Source organism: Bos taurus, chromosome 7 (genome assembly GCF_002263795.3).
Source record: "Bos taurus isolate L1 Dominette 01449 registration number 42190680 breed Hereford chromosome 7, ARS-UCD2.0, whole genome shotgun sequence".
Taxonomy (NCBI): Eukaryota; Metazoa; Chordata; class Mammalia; order Artiodactyla; family Bovidae; genus Bos; species Bos taurus.
Genome location: NC_037334.1, coordinates 108,057,096 through 108,077,440, shown reverse-complemented (window position 1 = coordinate 108,077,440; position 20,345 = coordinate 108,057,096). Strand labels below are relative to the sequence as shown.

General features: G+C 37.6%; 1 protein-coding gene across 4 annotated transcripts in view; it reads right to left on the bottom strand.

Moving 5' to 3' along the window:
- FER (FER tyrosine kinase) overlaps positions 1–20,345 on the bottom strand; it is a 457,173-nt gene that overhangs the window by 206,946 nt on the left and 229,882 nt on the right. For all 4 annotated transcript variants that reach the window (XM_024994406.2, XM_024994405.2, NM_001191336.3 and 1 more), the window contains one exon: positions 7,175–7,297. In XM_024994406.2, the coding sequence (XP_024850174.1) occupies positions 7,175–7,297 (123 nt within the window). The remainder of the gene's footprint in view (positions 1–7,174; positions 7,298–20,345) is intronic.

The window sequence follows — 20,345 nt, the reverse complement described above, 5'->3', positions numbered from 1 at the left end:
GAGACATCACATAAGAAATCATTAGTGGCCTCCAAGGTCTATTAATTTTTGAGTCCAACGTTGCTCTTCCTCACAATACCTGCTGGTAAACTTTAAGACAGAAAGCTGAAAGTCAGTCTATGTGTTATATGTTCGATGACTATGTTATGTTATTTCATTAAATGGAACAAACCTAAAATCCAAACTTAATTTGACTTTACAAACTATGCAAAATGAAGGGTAAACATTCAGATATTATCTGTATTTCCCTGAATACAACATGTTATTATAGTTCTTGTTAGATTAATTTTCATATGAGATGGGACTGTAACTGTCAAGTTCACTGGTACATACTACTGGTAGAATACTGAACTACGGAAAGAATTTCTTCTTTAACTATTGACATTACAAAGACTATACATTATAATTTATGCTAGCTAGGGTTGTACTAAAAAATGATGAATAGAACAGAATCATTTTCATGTTACCACTCTGAAATTTATGAGAAATGTGGTTTTAGATATTTCTGAGTTTCCTCATCTAATAATGGGGATAATACTAACACTCAGTTCACAGCTGTTGAAAATATTTAATAAAATAATAGAACTGGAGTGTTATCAACAGACTATCAGATCAGATTAGATCAGTCGCTCAGTCGTGTCCAGCTCTTTGCGACCCCATGAATCACAGCACTCCAGGCCTCCCTGTCCATCACCAGCTCCCGGAGTTCACTGAGACTCACATCCATCGAGTCAGTGATGCCATCCAGCCATCTCATCCCCTGTCATCCCCTTCTCCTCCTGCCCGCAATCCCTCCCAGCATCAGAGTCTTTTCCAATGAGTCAACTCTTCGCATGAGGTGGCCAAAGTACTGGAGTTTCAGCTTTAGCATCATTCCCTCCAAAGAAATCCCAGGGCTGATCTCCTTCAGAATGGACTGGTTGGATCTCCTTGCAGTCCAAGGGACTCTCAAGAGTCTTCTCCAACACCACAGTTCAAAAGCATCAATTCTTCGGCGCTCAGCCTTCTTCACAGTCCAACTCTCACATCCATACATGACCACAGGAAAAACCATAGCCTTGACTAAACGAACCTTTGTTGGTAAAGTAATGTCTCTGCTTTTGAATATGCTATCTAGGTTGGTCATAACTTTCCTTCCAAGGAGGAAGCGTCTTTTAATTTCATGGCTGCAGTCACCATCTGCAGTGATTTTGGAGCCCAGAAAAATAAAGTCTGACACTGTTTCCACTGTTTCCCCATCTATTTCCCATGAAGTGGTGGGACCAGATGCCATGATCTTTGTTTTCTGAATGTTGAGCTGTAAGCCAACTTTTTCACTCTTCACTTTCACTTTCATCAAGAGGCTTTTGAGTTCCTCTTCACTTTCTGCCATAAGGGTGGTGTCATCTGCATATCTGAGGTTATTGATATTTCTCCTGGCAATCTTGATTCCAGCTTGTGTTTCTTCCAGTCCAGCGTTTCTCATGATGTACTCTGCATATAAGTTAAATAAACAGGGTGACAATATACAGCCTTGACGAACTCCTTTTCCTATTTGCAACCAGTTTGTTGTTCCATGTCCAGTTCTAACTCTTGCTTCCTGACCTGCATAAAAACTTCTCAAGAGGCAGATCAGGTGGTCTGGTATTCCCATCTCTTGAAGAATTTTCCACAGTTTATTGTGATCCACATAGTCAAAGGCTTTGGCATAGTCAATAAAGCAGAAATAGATGTTTTTCTGGAACTCTTTTGCTTTTTCTATGATCCAGCAGATGATGGCAATTTGATCTCTGGTTCCTCTGCCTTTTCTAAAACCAGCTTGAACATCTGGAAGTTCACGGTTCACATATTGCCAAAGCCTGGCTTGGAGAATTTTGAGCATTACTTTACTAGCGTGTGAGATGAGTGCAATTGTGCAGTAGTTTGAGCATTTTTGGCATTGCCTTTCTTTGGGATTGGAATGAAAACTGACCTTTTCCAGTCCTGTGGCCACTGCTGAGTTTTCCAAATTTGCTGGCATATTGAGTGCAGCACTTTCACAGCATCATCTTTCAGGATTTGGAGTAGCTCAACTGGAATTCCATCACCTCCACTAGCTTTGTTCGTAGTGATGCTTTCTAAGGCCCACTTGACTTCACATTCCAGGATGTCTGGCTCTAGGTGAGTGATCACACCATCGTGATTATCTGGGTCGTGAAGCTCTTTTGTACAGTTCTTCCGTGTATTCTTGCCATCTCTTCTTAATATCTTCTGCTTCTGTTAGGTCCATACCATTTCTGTCCTTTATCGAGCTCATCTTTGCATGAAATGTTCCTTTGGTATCTCTGATTTTCTTGAAGAGATCTCTAGTCTTTCCCATTCTGTTGTTTTCCTCTATTTCTTTGCACTGATCGCTGAAGAAGGCTTTCTTATCTCTTCTTGCTATTCTTTGGAACTCTGCATTCAGATGTTTATATCTTTCCTTTTCTCCTTTGCTTTTCGCTTCTCTTCTTTTCACAGCTATTTGTAAGGCCTCCCCAGACAGCCATTTTGCTTTTTAGCATTTCTTTTCCATGGGGATGGTCTTGATCCCTGTTTCCTGTACAATGTCACGAACCTCATTCCATAGTTCATCAGGAACTCTATCTATCAGATCTAGGCCCTTAAATCTATTTCTCACTTCCACTGTATAATCATAAGGGATTTGATTTAGGTCATACCTGAATGGTCTAGTGGTTTTCCCTACTTTCTTCAATTTCAGTCTGAATTTGGCAATAAGGAGTTCATGGTCTGAGCCACAGTCAGCTCCTGGTCTTGTTTTTGCTGACTGTAGAGCTTCTCCATCTTTGGCTGCAAAGAATATAATCAATCTGATTTCGGTGTTGACCATCTGGTGATGTTCATGTATAGGGTCTTCTCTTGTGTTGTTGGAAAAGGGTGTTTGTTATGACCAGTGCGTTTTCTACAGACTATACACTCTATGAATACATTTTTTCCTTCACAATTTAAAATCTTCCAAATTTTCCTTCTGTTCTATTTGTCCTGTTAAAGAAAGTTTTTGAACAGGAAAGTATATATATTTTATAGTTTTCAAAATCTACAGAGAAAAATTGACTTTTCTTGAGTTGTGTCTTTCTATAATAAATAAGGTATCTGGTAAGTAGTGACTACGTGACTCAAGTATAAGGTAAAGTGAACAGTCTTCAGTGGTCTGAAGCCTCACAGTATGAACAGAGCACCTCAATGAAAAGCAACGCTCTCCTCTCTGCCCTTCGTGTGCATGTGTCTGTCGAAGAAGCTGTCACCGGAAATTGGCCACCTCAGGACATGTTAATTTCAGCCACAGGTTTACTCTCTCCACAAAAATCTGCTTCTAATATTCTGGCATACTATACAAATTCTGATTAAAAAGCCAGAATTACTCGATTTAAGCTGGCAGGCAAGTCATTTACCTAAAGGTTCAACTTAACGGCTCACTGCCTAACTTTCCTGAATTTAAATCATGAACTTTAACTTCCATTCAGAAAGAAAAAAATTTTTAAGAGCTAAATCTAAAGAAATACTAAGCTTCACAAGCCAGACTTTCAAATGTTAAAGGTGAACTAGATGTCTTCCTTACCTACATCTTACAACATCCTCTACTATACCTTAAATTACAACTCTGTCACCCAATATTACAGTCTAATATTTTTCCTTCTATAGAGACCTATAGTTTTTGCTATGGTAAAGATTTTCTCCATTTACTGTTTTGTGCAATCAAAGGTACTTCCTTTCCATTAAACTCATACACATGTCCCATAAAATAAACATTTTATTCCCTACAGCCTCTAAAATTTAGACTCTACAGTCTAGACAGATAGCAGTTAAGAACATGGGTTGAATATCTCAACTCTGCCAACAGCTGTGTTGTTTTGTGAAAGTAATTTACCACTGTAAACTTCAGTTCCAGGTTCATAATTGTATGGGGTTAGTAACAATATTTATTTCATGGCAATATATACAGTTAAGGCATGTAAGAAGCTTGGAAGTACCTGGCTTCTAGCAATTGCCCAGTGAATTCAATTCTTCAACAGATATTTACTGAACACCTACTAGCTAGCTGGAGGAAGAAATGGCAACCCACTCCAGTACTCCTGCCTGGAGAATCCCATGGACAGAGAAGCTGGGTGGCCTACAGTCCACGGGGTCGTAAAGAGTCGGACACGACTGAAGCAACTGAGCACACAGTAGCTAGCACTGTTTTAGGTACTGGCTGGACTGATTATTAAATGCAATGCTGGCCCTTATAGAACTTACATTTCTCTTGCGGGAGATAGACAACCAAAAATACATCCTATAGTATGATGTCAGGTAAACAGAACTGTAACAAAGAGAAATTGAGGACAAGAGAGAGATATAAGGGGGTAAGGTGTTATTTCACAGGCAGCAGTCAGAAAAGACCTCCCCGATGAAGTGACATTGGAACAGAGTCTGAGCTGAGGAAAGAACAGGCCCTGTGCGTCCCACCGTGCTGCTAGGATGATGAAGATCATGATCAGTAACCTGTGTGGGACACCTCTCTCATTCCCATACCTTCCCACAGGCTCTGGGAGGCAGAGGAGGAAACGTCAGCCAGGGCAGAGGGAGGGATGGGTGGGTGGAACATCAGTTCGCTTCATCATCATGAGAAAGTCAATTTCTCTAACTCAGGCTGTCTAGTTTCATGTGCCTCTGGGAATAAGAGAGAAATTACCCTGGTCGCCACGTCCTCTACTCTGACATATGATGTACACGTATATTCTCATGAGTAAGAGGGAAACAAATGCAGAGAGGCGTGAGGTACTATAAACAGAAATTATACTGAGACCAAAATAGCATTCTTTATGTAGGCTAAAAATGAAGTCTGGCAAGATGGAAATTAGATGTTTTATAGCACATTATATGGTCAAAGACATTAACTTCCTACACAAATTAAATCAGGAAAGAGATTCCATTTATAAGACGACAAATAACTTTCCAAGAGAAGATACGTAACAGATAAAACTAGCATAAGAAAATTGTTCCCCACTCATGATTGAAAATTACCTCCTCTCATAACCCTGTTTTGTGATTTTCTTTTAAAAGAGTGATATGATTCTTTAAATCAAGTGCATAATAATATTTACCATAAATTGAGATAATAACTTGCATATTTCAAATATCAGTACTTTAGATCAAGTTAACAGTCAACTAGATTAACTTCAAATTTCTACCTCATAAAACAATCATACGTAGCCACTTAATCTTTTATAGCTTTCAGTGTAGTTATTTTCATAACTAAGGCTATAAAATGCTGGGATAATCGGCTCCACAGCCAGAGTTGGGGGTTTGAGAGGAAAAGAATAACTGGCCATGTTAAAAGTCCAGGGCATCTACTCCATTTCTCTATGATCATTTCATGGAATATTTCATATTATGAGGGATATAGCTTTACTTATATATTCATATCCAAGGCCAGACAAGCACTTTTTTGTGCCTCTTTTAGGGCTCTGATCTCTCAACTTAGACTTGGCTAAGCAAGTAGACAACGCAAACACTAGGTTGGCTTGTGAAATGAGTCAAAATCATTTGACAGTATCAGTATCTCTGAAAATCCAAGCATCTCTCATTAACCTAACATGGTCAAACTGTGGTACTTTCACCGCATTGAACTTTACTTCATATTGGGATATACTAGAATTGAGTTCATACTTTCACATGTACAACTGAGTATACAAAACTCCTGGCACTTGAAGTGCTTAGGCAGGGCAGTGGTAAAGAGCTGTCAAAGGACCCCTAGATTTATAGTTTGAGCAGCTGGGTATTTGGTGATACCATTTACTATAAAGGAAGAACAAATTTTGTAGTTAAATGTGATTAATTCAGTATTAGGTGAAAAGTAGAAAATTTTTAGATTTGGGAAAGATATATATCTGAGCTGGAAATATAAATTTGCAAGTCACTGATGTTTTAATAGTAAATAAAGTAAACAGAACAGATAGCAGTTATTCCTCGATGAAAGAAGAAACATTAATAGACCTTTTTTTAACTAGAGAAAAAAAAATGACAACCTGTTCCAGACTAAAGGAGAATTTTTATAGGGTTTTCTGCAATTAAAATATAAAACAAAAGTGAATGGAAAAACACTAACAAAGAATGAGCCAAACTCATAATTCTAGAAAATTATGCAAAAAGGACAATTCTTTAGCCACCGAATTAATGTTTAGTAACTGACTGCTGAAATCTTCTGTGGGTGGAATGTAAAAATAAAGAGTGAGTAATAAATACATAATACAAGTACAAACACAGACACCATGCTCCAGGCTAACAAAGGGATATACAACAACTGCTTTCTAAATTTTTAAAATTTCAGGTGAATTTAGATTATATACTAGCATTCTTGGGAATAATACTTGCTTCATATTATAAGTCATCCCTGGATATGTAAACCTCCAATCAGCAAATATTAACCTCCCAGGTTTTATGACTTCCCTGTTTCTACACTGTTCCTCATGTGAGATGGCGCCCTAAGGAAAGGGGCTCCTGTTGACCCCCACTCAATTCCGGGACCATTAGAAGTGCCCAGAAGCTAGGCAGGCTCCACTGTTCCCCCTAGTCCAGGTGCCACAGGTTTCACCTTAAAAACACAAGCCTTCCTCAACCCACTTACTACCTCACAGACCACTTAAAGCACATAAATGCAGTCTGCGCTGTGATAGATCTTAGAGGTAACACTGACCTAGAACAATCTCTCACCCAGCTGGCTGACTCTACAGTGAAGCTATCATTTACTGCCCTTGAGAAGAGTAGTGCAGTTTTTTAAAATTCCAGTATCTTACAATACATCATACACTTAACACCAAAAAGTAAAATTCTAATGAACTCTTAATTGCTGGACATTTTCTTGAACATCTACATCTCAGAATCTTTTATAAACTAAACCTTTTAAAATCTGAACCTTACAGTGCGAAGGAAAGCCTCAAGTCTTTCAAAACTTGAAAGGAAAAAGAAAAACAACAGGCCATTTGTAACCTAGCAAACACTGAATAAAAAGACAACTCATCTGCCATCCAAGTAAAACCAAGGAAATTTCATGCTTTAACTATATTTGTTTCCAAAATTATAAATTACCTAAGGACTTTATTTAGTGTGTGACATAACTCACGAAGCAGTCCTTTCTTTTTCCTTTTGTTAAAAAAAAGTAAACGTAAGCACGTACCTTAGGAATAGGATTCAGCAGAATTACACCTGACTTCTTCGTGATGACCTGTTTTGTTGTATAGTGATGATCTATAAGTTGAGGAATATTTGAAAACCCAGTGCCTTCAAAACGATACATATTCTGGAGAAAGAACAATAAAGTAGAATAATCATGAAAACATTGCTTAAGCAACACTTCATCCATCAATAAAGTTCCATTTAAGAAAATCTATTGTTGTACAACCATGTGAAGATACTTAACACTACTGAATTATAATATACTTAAAAACGGTTAAGACGGTAAAAATAAAGATAAATGATATTGCAACAAGCTAAAAAATAATCTTTGCATCAAGAAACTAATTTTCATAAATGACTAAAAGTAATTCAGATTGTAAAAAGAAAAAAAAACCCAGAAGAAAAGAATAATTTACAGACCTGGAATGCACTTTGCTAAAATAATAACCAAAGGAAATAAAATACAGGATACATTTAAGCAACAGAAATATGTATACATACGTTACCATATGTGTTTCATTTGAAAAAGCTTTCAAGATCAAAAATAATGTCAAAAGTCTGCAGAAGTATATCCAATATAATAATATTTTAAGAATACCTCTGATGACCATATATTCCCTTTCATCAATACAGTATGAATTGATTTCTCTGTACTTGGGTTCAGTTCAGTTCAGTTTAGTTGCTCAGTCGTGTCCGACTCTTTGCGACCCCATGAATCGCAGCACGCCAGGCCTCCCTGTCCATCACCATCTCCTGGAGTTCACTCAAACTCACATCCATTGAGTCGGTGATGCCATCCAGCCATCTCATCCTCTGTCGTCCCCTTCTCCTCCTGCCCTCAATCCCTCCCAGCATCAGAGTCTTTTCCAACGAGTCAACTCTTCACATGAGGTGGCCAAAGTACTGGAGTTTCACCTTCAGCATCATTGTTATTCATGTATTATTCTCTCATCAAACCACACAGTCAAAAAAACAAAACAAAACTATACAGTCATTCACATACACTTGATAGAGAAAATGCAGCAGAGACAAATCTGTGCACATCAGCACAGTCACACCTTCACACTTGTGATTCCAACACATGAAGTTAGTAACATGTTCCCAAACTCTGTCAAAACCGCTTTCCTCTGACTTCAAAAAGGCACATCCGTTGGTAATCTTATGAAAGAACCAATGGCAATAAATTTAGCAATGAAAAACATCTTATTGAGGCTATTTTTCAACGAAAGGAGCATTACGGTACAGTGTTGTGTAACAAAAGGCTCCCATCTGATTATTCACAAATAGCTCCATGTACATGTGTATGAATACAGATACAAATGTGTTCCGTTTTAAGAAAATCCTATGGTAAGAAACCAGAGAAGGCAATGGCAACCCACTCCAGTACTCTTGCCTGGAGAATCCCAGGGATAGGGGAGCCTGGTGGGCTGCCGTCTATGGGGTCGCAGAGTCGGACACGACTGAGCGACTTAGCAGCAGCAGCAGCAGCATGGTAAGAAACAAGAAATTTCCGAACTCTCCAAATTTGGATATTACTTACATTACTGGAAGATATTTTCCCAGATAAAGGATAAAAAAACTCAAACTCTATTTGTGCAATATAAAATTCAGGCAGTTCAGTTGCTGAGTCATGTCCAACTCTGCGACCCCATGAACCGCAGCAAGCCAGGCCTCCCTGTCCATCACCAACTCCTGGACTTTACTCAAACTCATGTCCATTGAGTTGGTGATGCCATCCAACCATCTCATCCTCTGTTGTCTCCTTCTACTCCCACTTTCAATCTTTCCCAGCATCAGGGTTTTTTCCAACAAGTCAGTTCTTCGCATCAGGTGACCAAAGAATTGGAGTTTCAGCTCCAGCATCAGTCCTTCCAAAGAATATTCAGGACTGATTTCCTTTAGGATGGATTGGTTGAATCTCCTTGCAGTCCAAGGGAGTCTCAAGAGTCTTCTCCAACACCACAGTTCAAAGGCATCAATTCTTGGGCGCTCAGCTTTCTTTATACTCCAACTCTCACATCCATACATGACTACTGGAAAAACCATAGCCTTGACTAGATGGACCTTTGTTGGCAAAGTAATATCTCAGCTTTTTAATATGCTGTCCAAGTTGGTCATAACACTTCTACAAAGGCTCAAGCATCTGTCAATTTCATGGCTGCAGTCACCATCTGCAGTGATTTTAGAGCCCCCAGAATAAAGTCTGACACTGTTTTCCCATCTATCTGCCATGAAGTGATGGGACCAGATGCCATGATCTTAATTTTCTGGATGTTGAGCTTTAAGCCAACTATTTCACTCTCCTCTTTACTTTCATCACGAGGATCTTTAGTTCTTTGCTTTCTGCCATAAACGTGGTGTCAACTACATATCTGAGTATTGATATTTTTCCGGGAAATCTTGATTCCAGCTTATGCTTCATCCAGCCCAGCATTTCTCAAGATGTACTTTGCATATAAGTTACATAAGCAGGGTGACAATACACACAGCCTTGACATACTCTTTTTCCTATTTGGAACCAGTCTGTTGTTCCATGTCCAGTTCTAACTGTTGCTTCCTGACCCGCATACAGGTTTCTCAAGAAGCAGGTCAGGTGGTCTGGTATTCCCATCTCTTTCAGAATTTTCCACAGTTTATTGTGATACACACAGTCAAAGGTTTTGGCATAGTCAATAAAGCAGAAGTAAATGTTTTCCTGGAACTCTCTTGCTTTTTCAATGATCCAACAGATGATGGCAATTTGATCTCTGGTCAATTTGATCTCTGGTCCCTCTGCCTTTTCTAAAACCAGCTTGAACATCAGGAAGTTCACAGTTCACGATTTGCTGAGGCCTGGCTTGGAGAATTTTGAGTATTACTTTGCTAGCGTGTGTGATGAGTGCAATTATGCAGCAGTTTAAGCATTGTTTGGCATTGCCTTTCTTTGGGATTGGAATGAAAACTGACCTTTTCCAGTCCATTGGCCACTGCTGAGTTTTCCAAATTTGCTGGCATATTGAGCCCAGCATTTTCACAGCATCATCTTTTAGGATTTGAAATAGCTCAATTGGAATTCCATCACCTCCACTAGCTTTGTTCGTAGTGATGCTTCCTGAGGCCTACTTGACTTTGCATTCCAGGATGTCTGGCTCTAGGTGAGTGATCAATCACACCATAGTGATTATCTGAGTCATGAAGATCTTTCTTGTTCAGTTCTTCTGTGTATTCTTGCCACCCCTTCTTAATATCTTCTGCTTCTGTTAGGTTCATACCATTTCTATCCTTCATTGAGCCCATCTTTGCATGAAATGTTCCCTTGGTATCTCTAATTTTCTTGAAGAGATCTCTAGTCTTTCCCATTCTATTGTTTTCCTCTATTTCTTTGCACTGATCACTGAGGAAGGCTTTCTTATCTCTCCTTGCTGTTCTTTGAAACTCTGCACTCAAATGGGTATATCTTTCCTTTCCCCCTTTGCCTTTCACTTCTCTTCTTTTCACAGCTATTTGTAAGGCCTCCTCAGACAACCATTTTGCTTTTTGCATTTCTTTTTTTTGAGGATGGTCTTGATCACTGACTCTTGTACAATGTCATGAATCTCCGTCCACAGTTCATCATGCACTCTATCTACCAGATCTAATCCATTGAATCTATTTGTCACTTCCACTGTATAACAGTAAAGGATTTGATTTACGTCATACCTGAATGGTCTACTGGTTTTCCCCACTTTCTTCAATTTAAGTCTGAATTTGGCAATAAGGAGTTCATGATCTGAGCCACAGTTAGGTCCCAGTCTTGTTTTTGCTGACTGTCTAGAGTTTCTCCATCTTTGGCTGCAAAGAATATAATCAATCTGATTCCAATGTTGACCATCTGGTGATGTCCATGTGTAGAGTCTTCTCTTGTGTTTTGGAAGAGGGTGTTTGCTATGACCACCAGTGCATTTTCTTGGCAGACCTCTATTAGCCTTTGCCCTGCTTCATTCTGTACTCCAAGGCCAAATTTGCCTGTTCCTCCAGGTGTTTCTTGACTTCCAACTTTTGCATTCCAGTCTCCTATAATGAAAAGGACATCTTTTTTTGGGTGTTAGTTCTATAAGGTCTTGTAGGTCTTCTTAGAATCGTTCAGCATCTTCAGCATTACTGGTCGGGGCATAGACTTGAATTACTGTGAGACTGAATGGTTTGCCTTGGAAATGAACAGAGATCATTTTGTCATTTTTGAGACTGCATTCAAGTACTGCATTTTGAACTCTTTTGTTGACTATTAGGGCTACTCCATTTCTTCTAAGGGATTCTTGCCCACAGTAGTAGATATAATGGTCATCTGAGTTAAATTCGCTCATTCCAGTCCATCTTAGTTTGCTGATTCCTAACATGTTGACATACACTCTTGCCATCTCCTGTTTGACCACTTCCACTTTGCCTTGATTCATGGATCTAACATTCCAGGTCATGGTGGAGAGTTCGGACAAAACATGGTCCACTGGAGAAAGGAATGGCAAACCACTTCACCATTTTTGCCTTGAGAACCCCATGAACAGTATGGCAAAAAGACAGGACACTGAAAGATGAACTCCTTAGGCTGGTAGGTGCCCAGTATGCTACTGGAGATCAATGGAGAAATAACTCCAGAAAGAATGAAGAGATGCAGCTAAAGCAAAAACAACACCCAGTTGTGGATGTGACTGGTGAGAGAAGCGAAGTCCAATCCGGTAAAGAGCAATATTGCATAAGAACCTGGAATGTTAGGTCCCTGAATCAAGGCAAATTGGTTTGTGAATGTTAAGGTTTAAGTCAGCTTTTCACTTTTCTCTTTCACCCTCATCAAGAGGCTCTTTAGTTCCTCTTCACTATCTGCCATTAGAATGGTATCAACTACGTATCTGAAGTTGTTGATATTTTCCCAGCAATCTTGATTCCAATTTCTGATTCATCGAGCCTGGCATTTCTCATCATGTGCTCTGCACAGAAGTTAAATAAGCAGGGTGACAATATACAGCCTTGAGGTACTCTGTTCCCAGTGGAATCAGTCTGTTGTTCCATGTTCAGTTCTAATTGTTGCTTCTTGACCTGCAAACAGGTTTCGCAGGAGGCAGGTAACGGGGTCTGGTATTCCCATCTCTTTAAGAATTTTCCACAGTTTGTTGTGATCCACATAGTCAAAGGCTTTCTTGTAGTGAATGAAGCAAAAGTAGATGTTTTTCTGGAATTCCTTTGTTTTCTATATGATCCAATGAATTTTAGCAATTTGATCTCTGGTTCCTCTGCCTTTTGTAAATGCAGCTTCTACATCTGAAAGTTCTTGGTTCATGCACTAGTGAAGCCTATCTTGAAGGATCTGGTGCATAACCTTAATACAATGTGAAATGAGCACAATTATATGGTAGTCTGAGCATTCTTTGGCATTCCCCTTCTTTGGGATAGGAATGAAAATTGACTGCTTCCAGGGCTGTGGTCATTGCTAAGCTTTCCAAATTTGATAACATATTAGGTGCAGTACTTTAACATCATCATCTTTTAGGATTTTAAGTCACTCAACCTGAATTCCATCACCTCCACTAGCTTTGTTCATACTAGTGCTTCCTAAGGCCACTTGACTTCATACTCCAGGATGTCTGGCTCTAGGTGAGTGACCACACCATCTTGGTTATCTGGGTCATTAAAGACCTTTCTTCGATAGTTCTTCTGTGTATTTTTGCCACATCTTCTTAATCTCTTCTGCTTCTGTTAGATCCTTACCATTTTTGTTCTTTATCATGTCCATCCTTGCATGAAATGTTCCCTTGATATCTCCAATTTTCTTGAAGAGATGTCCAATCTTTTCCATTCTGTTGTTCTCCTTTACTTCTTTACACTGTTCATTTAAAAGGTCTTCTTATTTTTCCTTGCTATCTCTGGAACTCTGCATTCAAATGGGTATATCTTTCCCTTTCTCCCTTGCCTTTCGCTTCTCTTCTCTTCTCAGCTATTTGTAAGGCCTGCTCAGACAACCACTTTGCCCTCTTGCATTTCTTTTTTCTTGGGGATAGTTTTGATCACCGCCTCCTGTACAATGTTATGAACTTCCATTCATAGTTCTTCAGGCACTCTGTCAATCAGATCTAACCCCTTGAATCTATTTGTCACTTCCACTATATAACCATAAGGGATTAGATTTAGTAATACCTGAATGGCCTATGGTTTCATAACTTTCTTCAATTTAAGTCTGATTGTACAATAAAGAGATCATGATCACAGCCACACTCAGCTCCAGATCTTGTTTTTCCTGCTGTATGGAGCTTCTCCATCTTCGACTGCAAAGAATATACTCATCCTGATTTCCGTATTGACCATCTGGTGATGTCCACGTGTAGAGTTGTCTCTAGTGTTTTTGGAGGAGGGTCTTTGCTATGACCAGTGTGTTCTCCTGGCAAAACTCTGTTAACTTTTGCCCTGCTTAATTTTGTTATCCAAGGCCAAACTTGCCTGTTACTCCAGGTGTCTCTTGACGTCCTACTTTTGCATTCCAGTCCCCTATGATGAAAAGGACATCTATTTTTTTTGGCTAGTTCTAGAAGGTCTGTAGGTCTTCTAGGAACCGGTCAACTTCAGCCTCTTCAGCATCAGTGGTCGGGGCCTATGACTACTGTGATGTTGGATGGTTTGCCTTGGAAGCGAACTGAGATCATTCTGTGGTTTCTGAGCCTGCACCTAGACACTGCATGTTGGCCTCCCATTTACTGTGAAGGCTACTCCATTTCTTCTAAGGAACTGTTGCCCACAGTGGCCATCTGAATTAAATTGGCTCATTCCCATCCATTTTAGTTCACTGATTCCTAAGACATCAATGTTCAGTAAAGATGTGACACTAGAAGATGAGCCCCAAGTCGGAAGGTGTCCAATATGCTGCGGAAGAGCAGAGGGCAATGACTAATAGCTCCAGAAAGAACCAAGTGACTGGGCCAGAGCAGAAACGACGCTCAGTTGTGGACATATCTGGTGGTGAAAGTAAAGTCCAGTGCGGTAAAGAACAATATTTCACAGAAACCTAGAATGTTAGGTCCATGAATCAAGGTGAACTAGATGTAGTCAAACAGGAGAGTGTTTAATAAAATGTAATAATGAGATGAAGCTGACAGAGAAAATGAAATTTCAAATTAGCCACTAGTGTCCTAAGATCTTGTATAAATTTCTAATGTATCTCTTCTAACTAGAGAAATTGTGAATAAAATAATGGGAATTTTCAGTTTCCAATTCTAAAGAACATATCTAGTTTTTAATCTGAAGGTGGCTTTCTGCCACTGACACAGCAATCATGATGGAGTCATACAGAGAGTAACACAAGCAGCGGTACCCCCTTCATGGGCTGAAAGGAGAAACTGACTTCTGGCAATTACTTGTTTAAAGCAATCCTTCTGATATCAGGGACATCCTGAGTCCTAACACAGTGCAAAACCCATCAACTCCCTTTCTTAAAGATGAAGATAAAGAATCTAAAAATAATGCCAAGGCCGGTTGCTCATAAAGTTCATCTAAACAACTACGGTGAAGAACAGCACATTCACAGAACCCTCATGTGCTGTCAGTGGGACTGTAAATTGGTGCAGTCACTACAGAAAACAGTATAACACTTCCTCAAAAGACTGAAACTCGAACTGCAATATGTGTGTGCTCAGGAATGTCTGACTTTGTGCAACCCCATGGACTGCAGCCCGCCAGGCTCCTCTGTCTATGAGATTCTCCAGGCAAGAATACTGGAGTGGGTTGCCATGCCCTCCTCCAGGGGATCTTCCCGACCCAGGGATCAAACCCTTGTCTGTCTCCTGCATTGGTAGGCGCGTTCCTTACCACTAGTGCCACCTAGGAAGAAGTATAATATGATCCAGCAATTCCTCAATGTGGTATTTTTCCAAAGAAAATAAAAACTACTTAGAAAAGATATATGCATCCCTATGTTTATTACAGCATCATTTACAATAGCCAAGATATCAAATCAACCTAATTATCCATCAATAGATGAATGGAAAGGAAATAAGATATATACACACACACACACATTGGAACATTAATTGGACATAAAGAAGAATGAAACCTTACCATCTGTGACAACATGGATGGACCTAGAAGATTCCATGCTAAGTGAAAAAAGTCAGAGAAAGACAAATATTATGTATGGAATCTAAAAAACAAAACTAACAAAATAGAAGCAGACTCATAGATACAGAGCACAAAGTGGTCTTTGCTAGAGGGGAAGAGGGTAGAGGGATGAAAGAAACAGGTAGGGGAGATTAAGAGGTACAAACTTCTAGCTATACAACACAGAAGTCATGGGACATACTGCATAGCACAGGGAACACAGTCAACAGAGGGTAATGACGCTATAGTGACAGATCATCACTAGACTATCACAGTGATCATTGTGCACTGCGTAAAAATATCAAATCACTATGATGTACACCTGAAACAAACGCAACATTGGAAGACGATTTATACTTCTATTTAAAAAAACTAAAAAGTACATTCAAAAAACGTTGAAGACTTGTTTCTTGATACACTCAAAATTCCAAATATTACATTTGACCTTGTACAAATCTGTGCAAATGTATTATAATTCAGCTAAGAGGTTGGGTTCACATATAGATAGGCTCTTTTAAAGTTTCTCTACTTTAATAATAATGTGACTATTAATGTGGCTTTAATGATAATGTGACTGAGAGAATTCATATTCATTTTAAATAAGAGATTTCTTTTTGGAGCTACTAATGATTTCTATGTGAATTTCAAAAGAAGCAATAAAAACAGTAGTAGACAATAAATTTCCACAAATTCTGACAAAATTGTGTTGACTGTCATTTGTATTACATTTTTAAAAATCAAGTAACATATTAAAAAATAAGTATAAATAAAAATATGCTAGGGCTCAATTTTATAAAATAAGAATTACATAGATACATACTATTAGATATTTTTTAAATCTCAAAGAATATTCCCTGAGTCTATAAGGGGGTGTTACTGTGAAGCACACATTCTGTGATACATATTTCTGAATTTTCACTAAGAGTATGCATTACTTTTGTTTTTAAAACATTCACAATATCCAGAATTCATTCCTGATTTATCACTGTGCAACTTAAGAATCAATCATGCATACTGATGAAAAACACATAAAAAGCAGAATCAGATTTTGTTGCTACACATATTTCCAGAAGACTATTATTATGCAAGAAAGTCAGACAGAACAGCATAAGCACATAAAAATGAGAAGGGGATTCAATGAATGTTAATTTGAAATATTATGCCTGAGGAGATCTGAAAAAAAAAGAAATTGAGGATAAGCATGCTTCAGAAAAAAATAAAAAGGAAAAAAGGAAAATCATTTCTGAAAGAGGCCAAGATGAATAAGCTGAATAAAAGCAAAATGCTAAAACACTCCTTTCTGGGGTAATACCCAAATCTAAAAATGTAAAACATAAATTTTAGCTTTCTCAAATAAAAACAGCACACTGACTAGTTGTAACATATTACCAGTTAAACCAGTAAACAGAAAAGGTTGTTGGGGAACCTGAGGAATAATATTAAAATGATCCTGGCATGGCATCTCCTAGTTAACTTTTATTCATTCCTCAGATGTTGTCTCAAACATTAACTTCCTTAAGTTTTCCAGTTAAAAGCTTTCAGAGCACTGTGTATCTTTATAGCATTTACTATGGTTTATAAATTCATATACTGTATGCGATTTATAAATGACCGCGAATTCTCCCCACCATGTAAGCTCCATCGTGATATGTCTGGGCCTCAAAAGCACTCACTCAATTAGTATTTCCTGGAAATTAATTAATCAGCGTTTGGAATGGATTTGTTTTATTGTTAAGAAGGAAGTCTCCTAAGTCCTTGTTTATGTGCCTGGGGCACAGAAAATGATAACTCATGATGGTTTCATTTTGACTTCAAGGTATATGTACTGCCTTCTCTTGAATCCTTGAATGGCTGGGTAGTGAAACAGTTAAAAGAATCTTAAGCATACAAGGACAAGGCTACAAACTTGGAATTGACTGTCATACAAACAAACTGTGGATCTGTATATACTTTCACTCAGTCTGTCTGAAGACCCATAGTATGGATTTAAAAGGTAGTTCAAAGAGCCTAGAGACTGTGGCAACAAAACAAAGCAAACCTGTCTGGTACATTCAGAGATTAATCCATCAGCTCAAAGCGGAACTTAGCACATGACAGACATCCAGTAAGTACCTGCTGAATGAACTGATGATACAACATGCTGAGATACCTAATTTCACATACTACTACTCATGGCCTCCACTTTTGTGTTATTTTTGATTGGCCCACATCCCAGGGTCCTACAGAATACTTGCTCAACTAGTACTTCTTAATTGAAATGAATTGAAGAAATAAAAAATGATGATATGCAATTATACAGAGGACTTTCCCCCAAGTTTTATTTTAAAATATTTACTATGTTGCTATTTTTCAATTCATTATCAGATGTTAATTCAAATGTTTGGTTCAGTCATCTCTAATTCTGCATCTTTAATGTTTCTCTGTTCATAAATTCTACTAATGTCTCACCTACCAGGTATTAAGCTCACCAAGCAGTAGGCCATGCATTTTTAATTTCACCTTCCTACCTTGCCAACATGGATACTTCCTACCCTCCCAACATGAATAAAATGATACTTTACCAAAATGTGTTTTTAGCAAATGTGTCAGATAAATAAATCAGAGAAATATGAATTGGTACTTTCCTATTAATAACAGCATAAAAGTTTCCTCTGAAATACTTTATCACATATTTTTGTTTATCTTATACAAAAGCAAGGATTTGATTATACATTAACATATGAAATCTAACGATGCTATTTGAATCTATGAAAATCTACCAATATTTATGACACAAGATAAATAGTTTTAGGTACAAACTCTAACTGTGACTTTACAATATGCACCATAAACAGGTTAATAACTATGGAATAGTCAGTAAGTAACACTAGAATTACACTGAGATTCAGATACTTAGATATGCTTAATACATTAACATCCAATAAAAAGTACAGTTGTCCCTGCTTGAACTAGCTAAAACAACAGACATTCTCTGCTAGCATAGTAAGAAAGGTGAAAACTGAAAGTATCTGCATCCATGCAGGTCAGCCATAATGTTCACAGCACGTGGCCTCATACCATGTTGTAAAATAACTGATAGGCACACAAAAATAAAGCTTCAAACTAGCTGCCAAACTAGACTCTAGCTGGCAGAGACAATGTTACTAAAAACAACATTATTTGTGATCAATGAATGCCTCAAACTTAAATACATGATTTTCAAAATAACATTTCTACCATTATTTAAATTTCACAAATAAATCTCAACAGGAACCAGAAAGAATTTTTAAATTCTCCAATTACATTGATATTCCATACAAAGTACGTTTGTATGTTTTCTCAAATAAAGTGTTCAAACAATGGTAAAAATGCCTAATGATCTGCACAGCACTTAATAAGAATATATTCACTCTCCGACTCTCACAAGCAGTGTATTGGCTATTACCCCCATTACATCCCAAACCACAGAGCTTATCAAGTACATATCTGAGCTTGAAACCCAAGTTTCCATTGGTCTACTACTTGACATTTTTTCCATTTTCTAAAATCCTATATGTCTTTATATCTTCCTCTCTGAGGACACCCGTCCCCTCACTTATGTACAGCTTTTATAATCTAGTAATGGATTAAAAAGTCATTGATTGGAATAAAATTTCAATAGGCAATATAATAAATATCTGGTAATGACTTCCCCATTTATAAAACCCTTCCAGACAACAGGTATATGACGAAGGAAATGCAATAAATTTAGACCAAGTAAGAATCACCTACATAAAAAGAAAAAGAATTAAAATTTTTCCCAGTAGTCTATTTCACCTCAAAACTCTTATGATTGAAGAACTCAACATTATATAAGGAGGGCAAATTAAATAAAATTAGGCAGTGGAAAACTGGAGGCATTTACAGAAACATAGGCACTCTCAAAGATCTCTGCAAAATTTCAATGTCAGAGGAAGCCAAATAAAATCTTTAAATGTGAACTTGTAACAATGTCTCATTTTTTGAATATATAATGCTGTTCACTTTAGTTACTTAAAACAAAATGGAAATATAAAGACAGGTGATAATTTCCAAGTGGACCCTTTCCATTTTGTTTCTAAAAAAACTAATTTAAATTCCTGAGGTTACATTTTAAACTATAATAGGTAATAAAAGAAATATTTCAGTCTTACTGTATGAAACATTTCAAAATAGTAACTTTTAGAGCTTAGAAAATAGAAGGAAACATTCATATAAGTTGTAGTTAGTTCATACTTTACCTACCCTCTTTCCTTCTAAATTCTCACACCATTTTACAAATATTGCCAACATGGTTACAGGTTGTAATAAGGAAGGGTATCTATCAATACACCCATAATTTAAAGATAGATGCAAATTATAAAACAGTTTGCCAAGGAAATAAGGAATGATATACTATTAGAAACAGTAAGTTTGATGTATGAGAGTAAACAATTATAATCATCAAGTTGAGATCTGAATACTATACAAAATTAACATAATATACACTTTAAACGGCTTATCTTAACCCATCTGATCAGCATCTATTTTCCTTTAAATATAATTCTTAGATGTGACTACACTAAATGCCACTTTTAAATGGTTATTTTTATGATATGTGAATTTCAGCTCAGAACTATATCTATGTAACACAGAGATAAAATGTAATGTATTATCATTAGATGAATTTATATGTTATATGAACTATGTATGAACTGGAACATATATGTTCCTAAAACCTTCTGAAATTCATCTAATGATAATGGTTCAATCTTCTTGTAAGTACTTAGTGTCGCTATAGTGCCTGGACATTTACTGAAATCCTATAGGCAGCCAGCTTGAAAATGCATGCTGTTTGAAATGATGAGGTTAAAAAATGACAAACAGAAGCATTAATTCCTTCCTATGCCAAAAAGTTTAAAATTTCTCAGTGGATAAAATTAAAGAATTTTGAAACACTCTTCATCTGTTTAGTGGTTAATAAAGAATGCAACACAAAAGGAAACAGCTTACAATACTTAAACTTCAATAAATAAATCAGTATAACAAGCAATGTGACTTGATCACTTTTAAAATTCTTCCTAAATTCCTATTTACTGTTC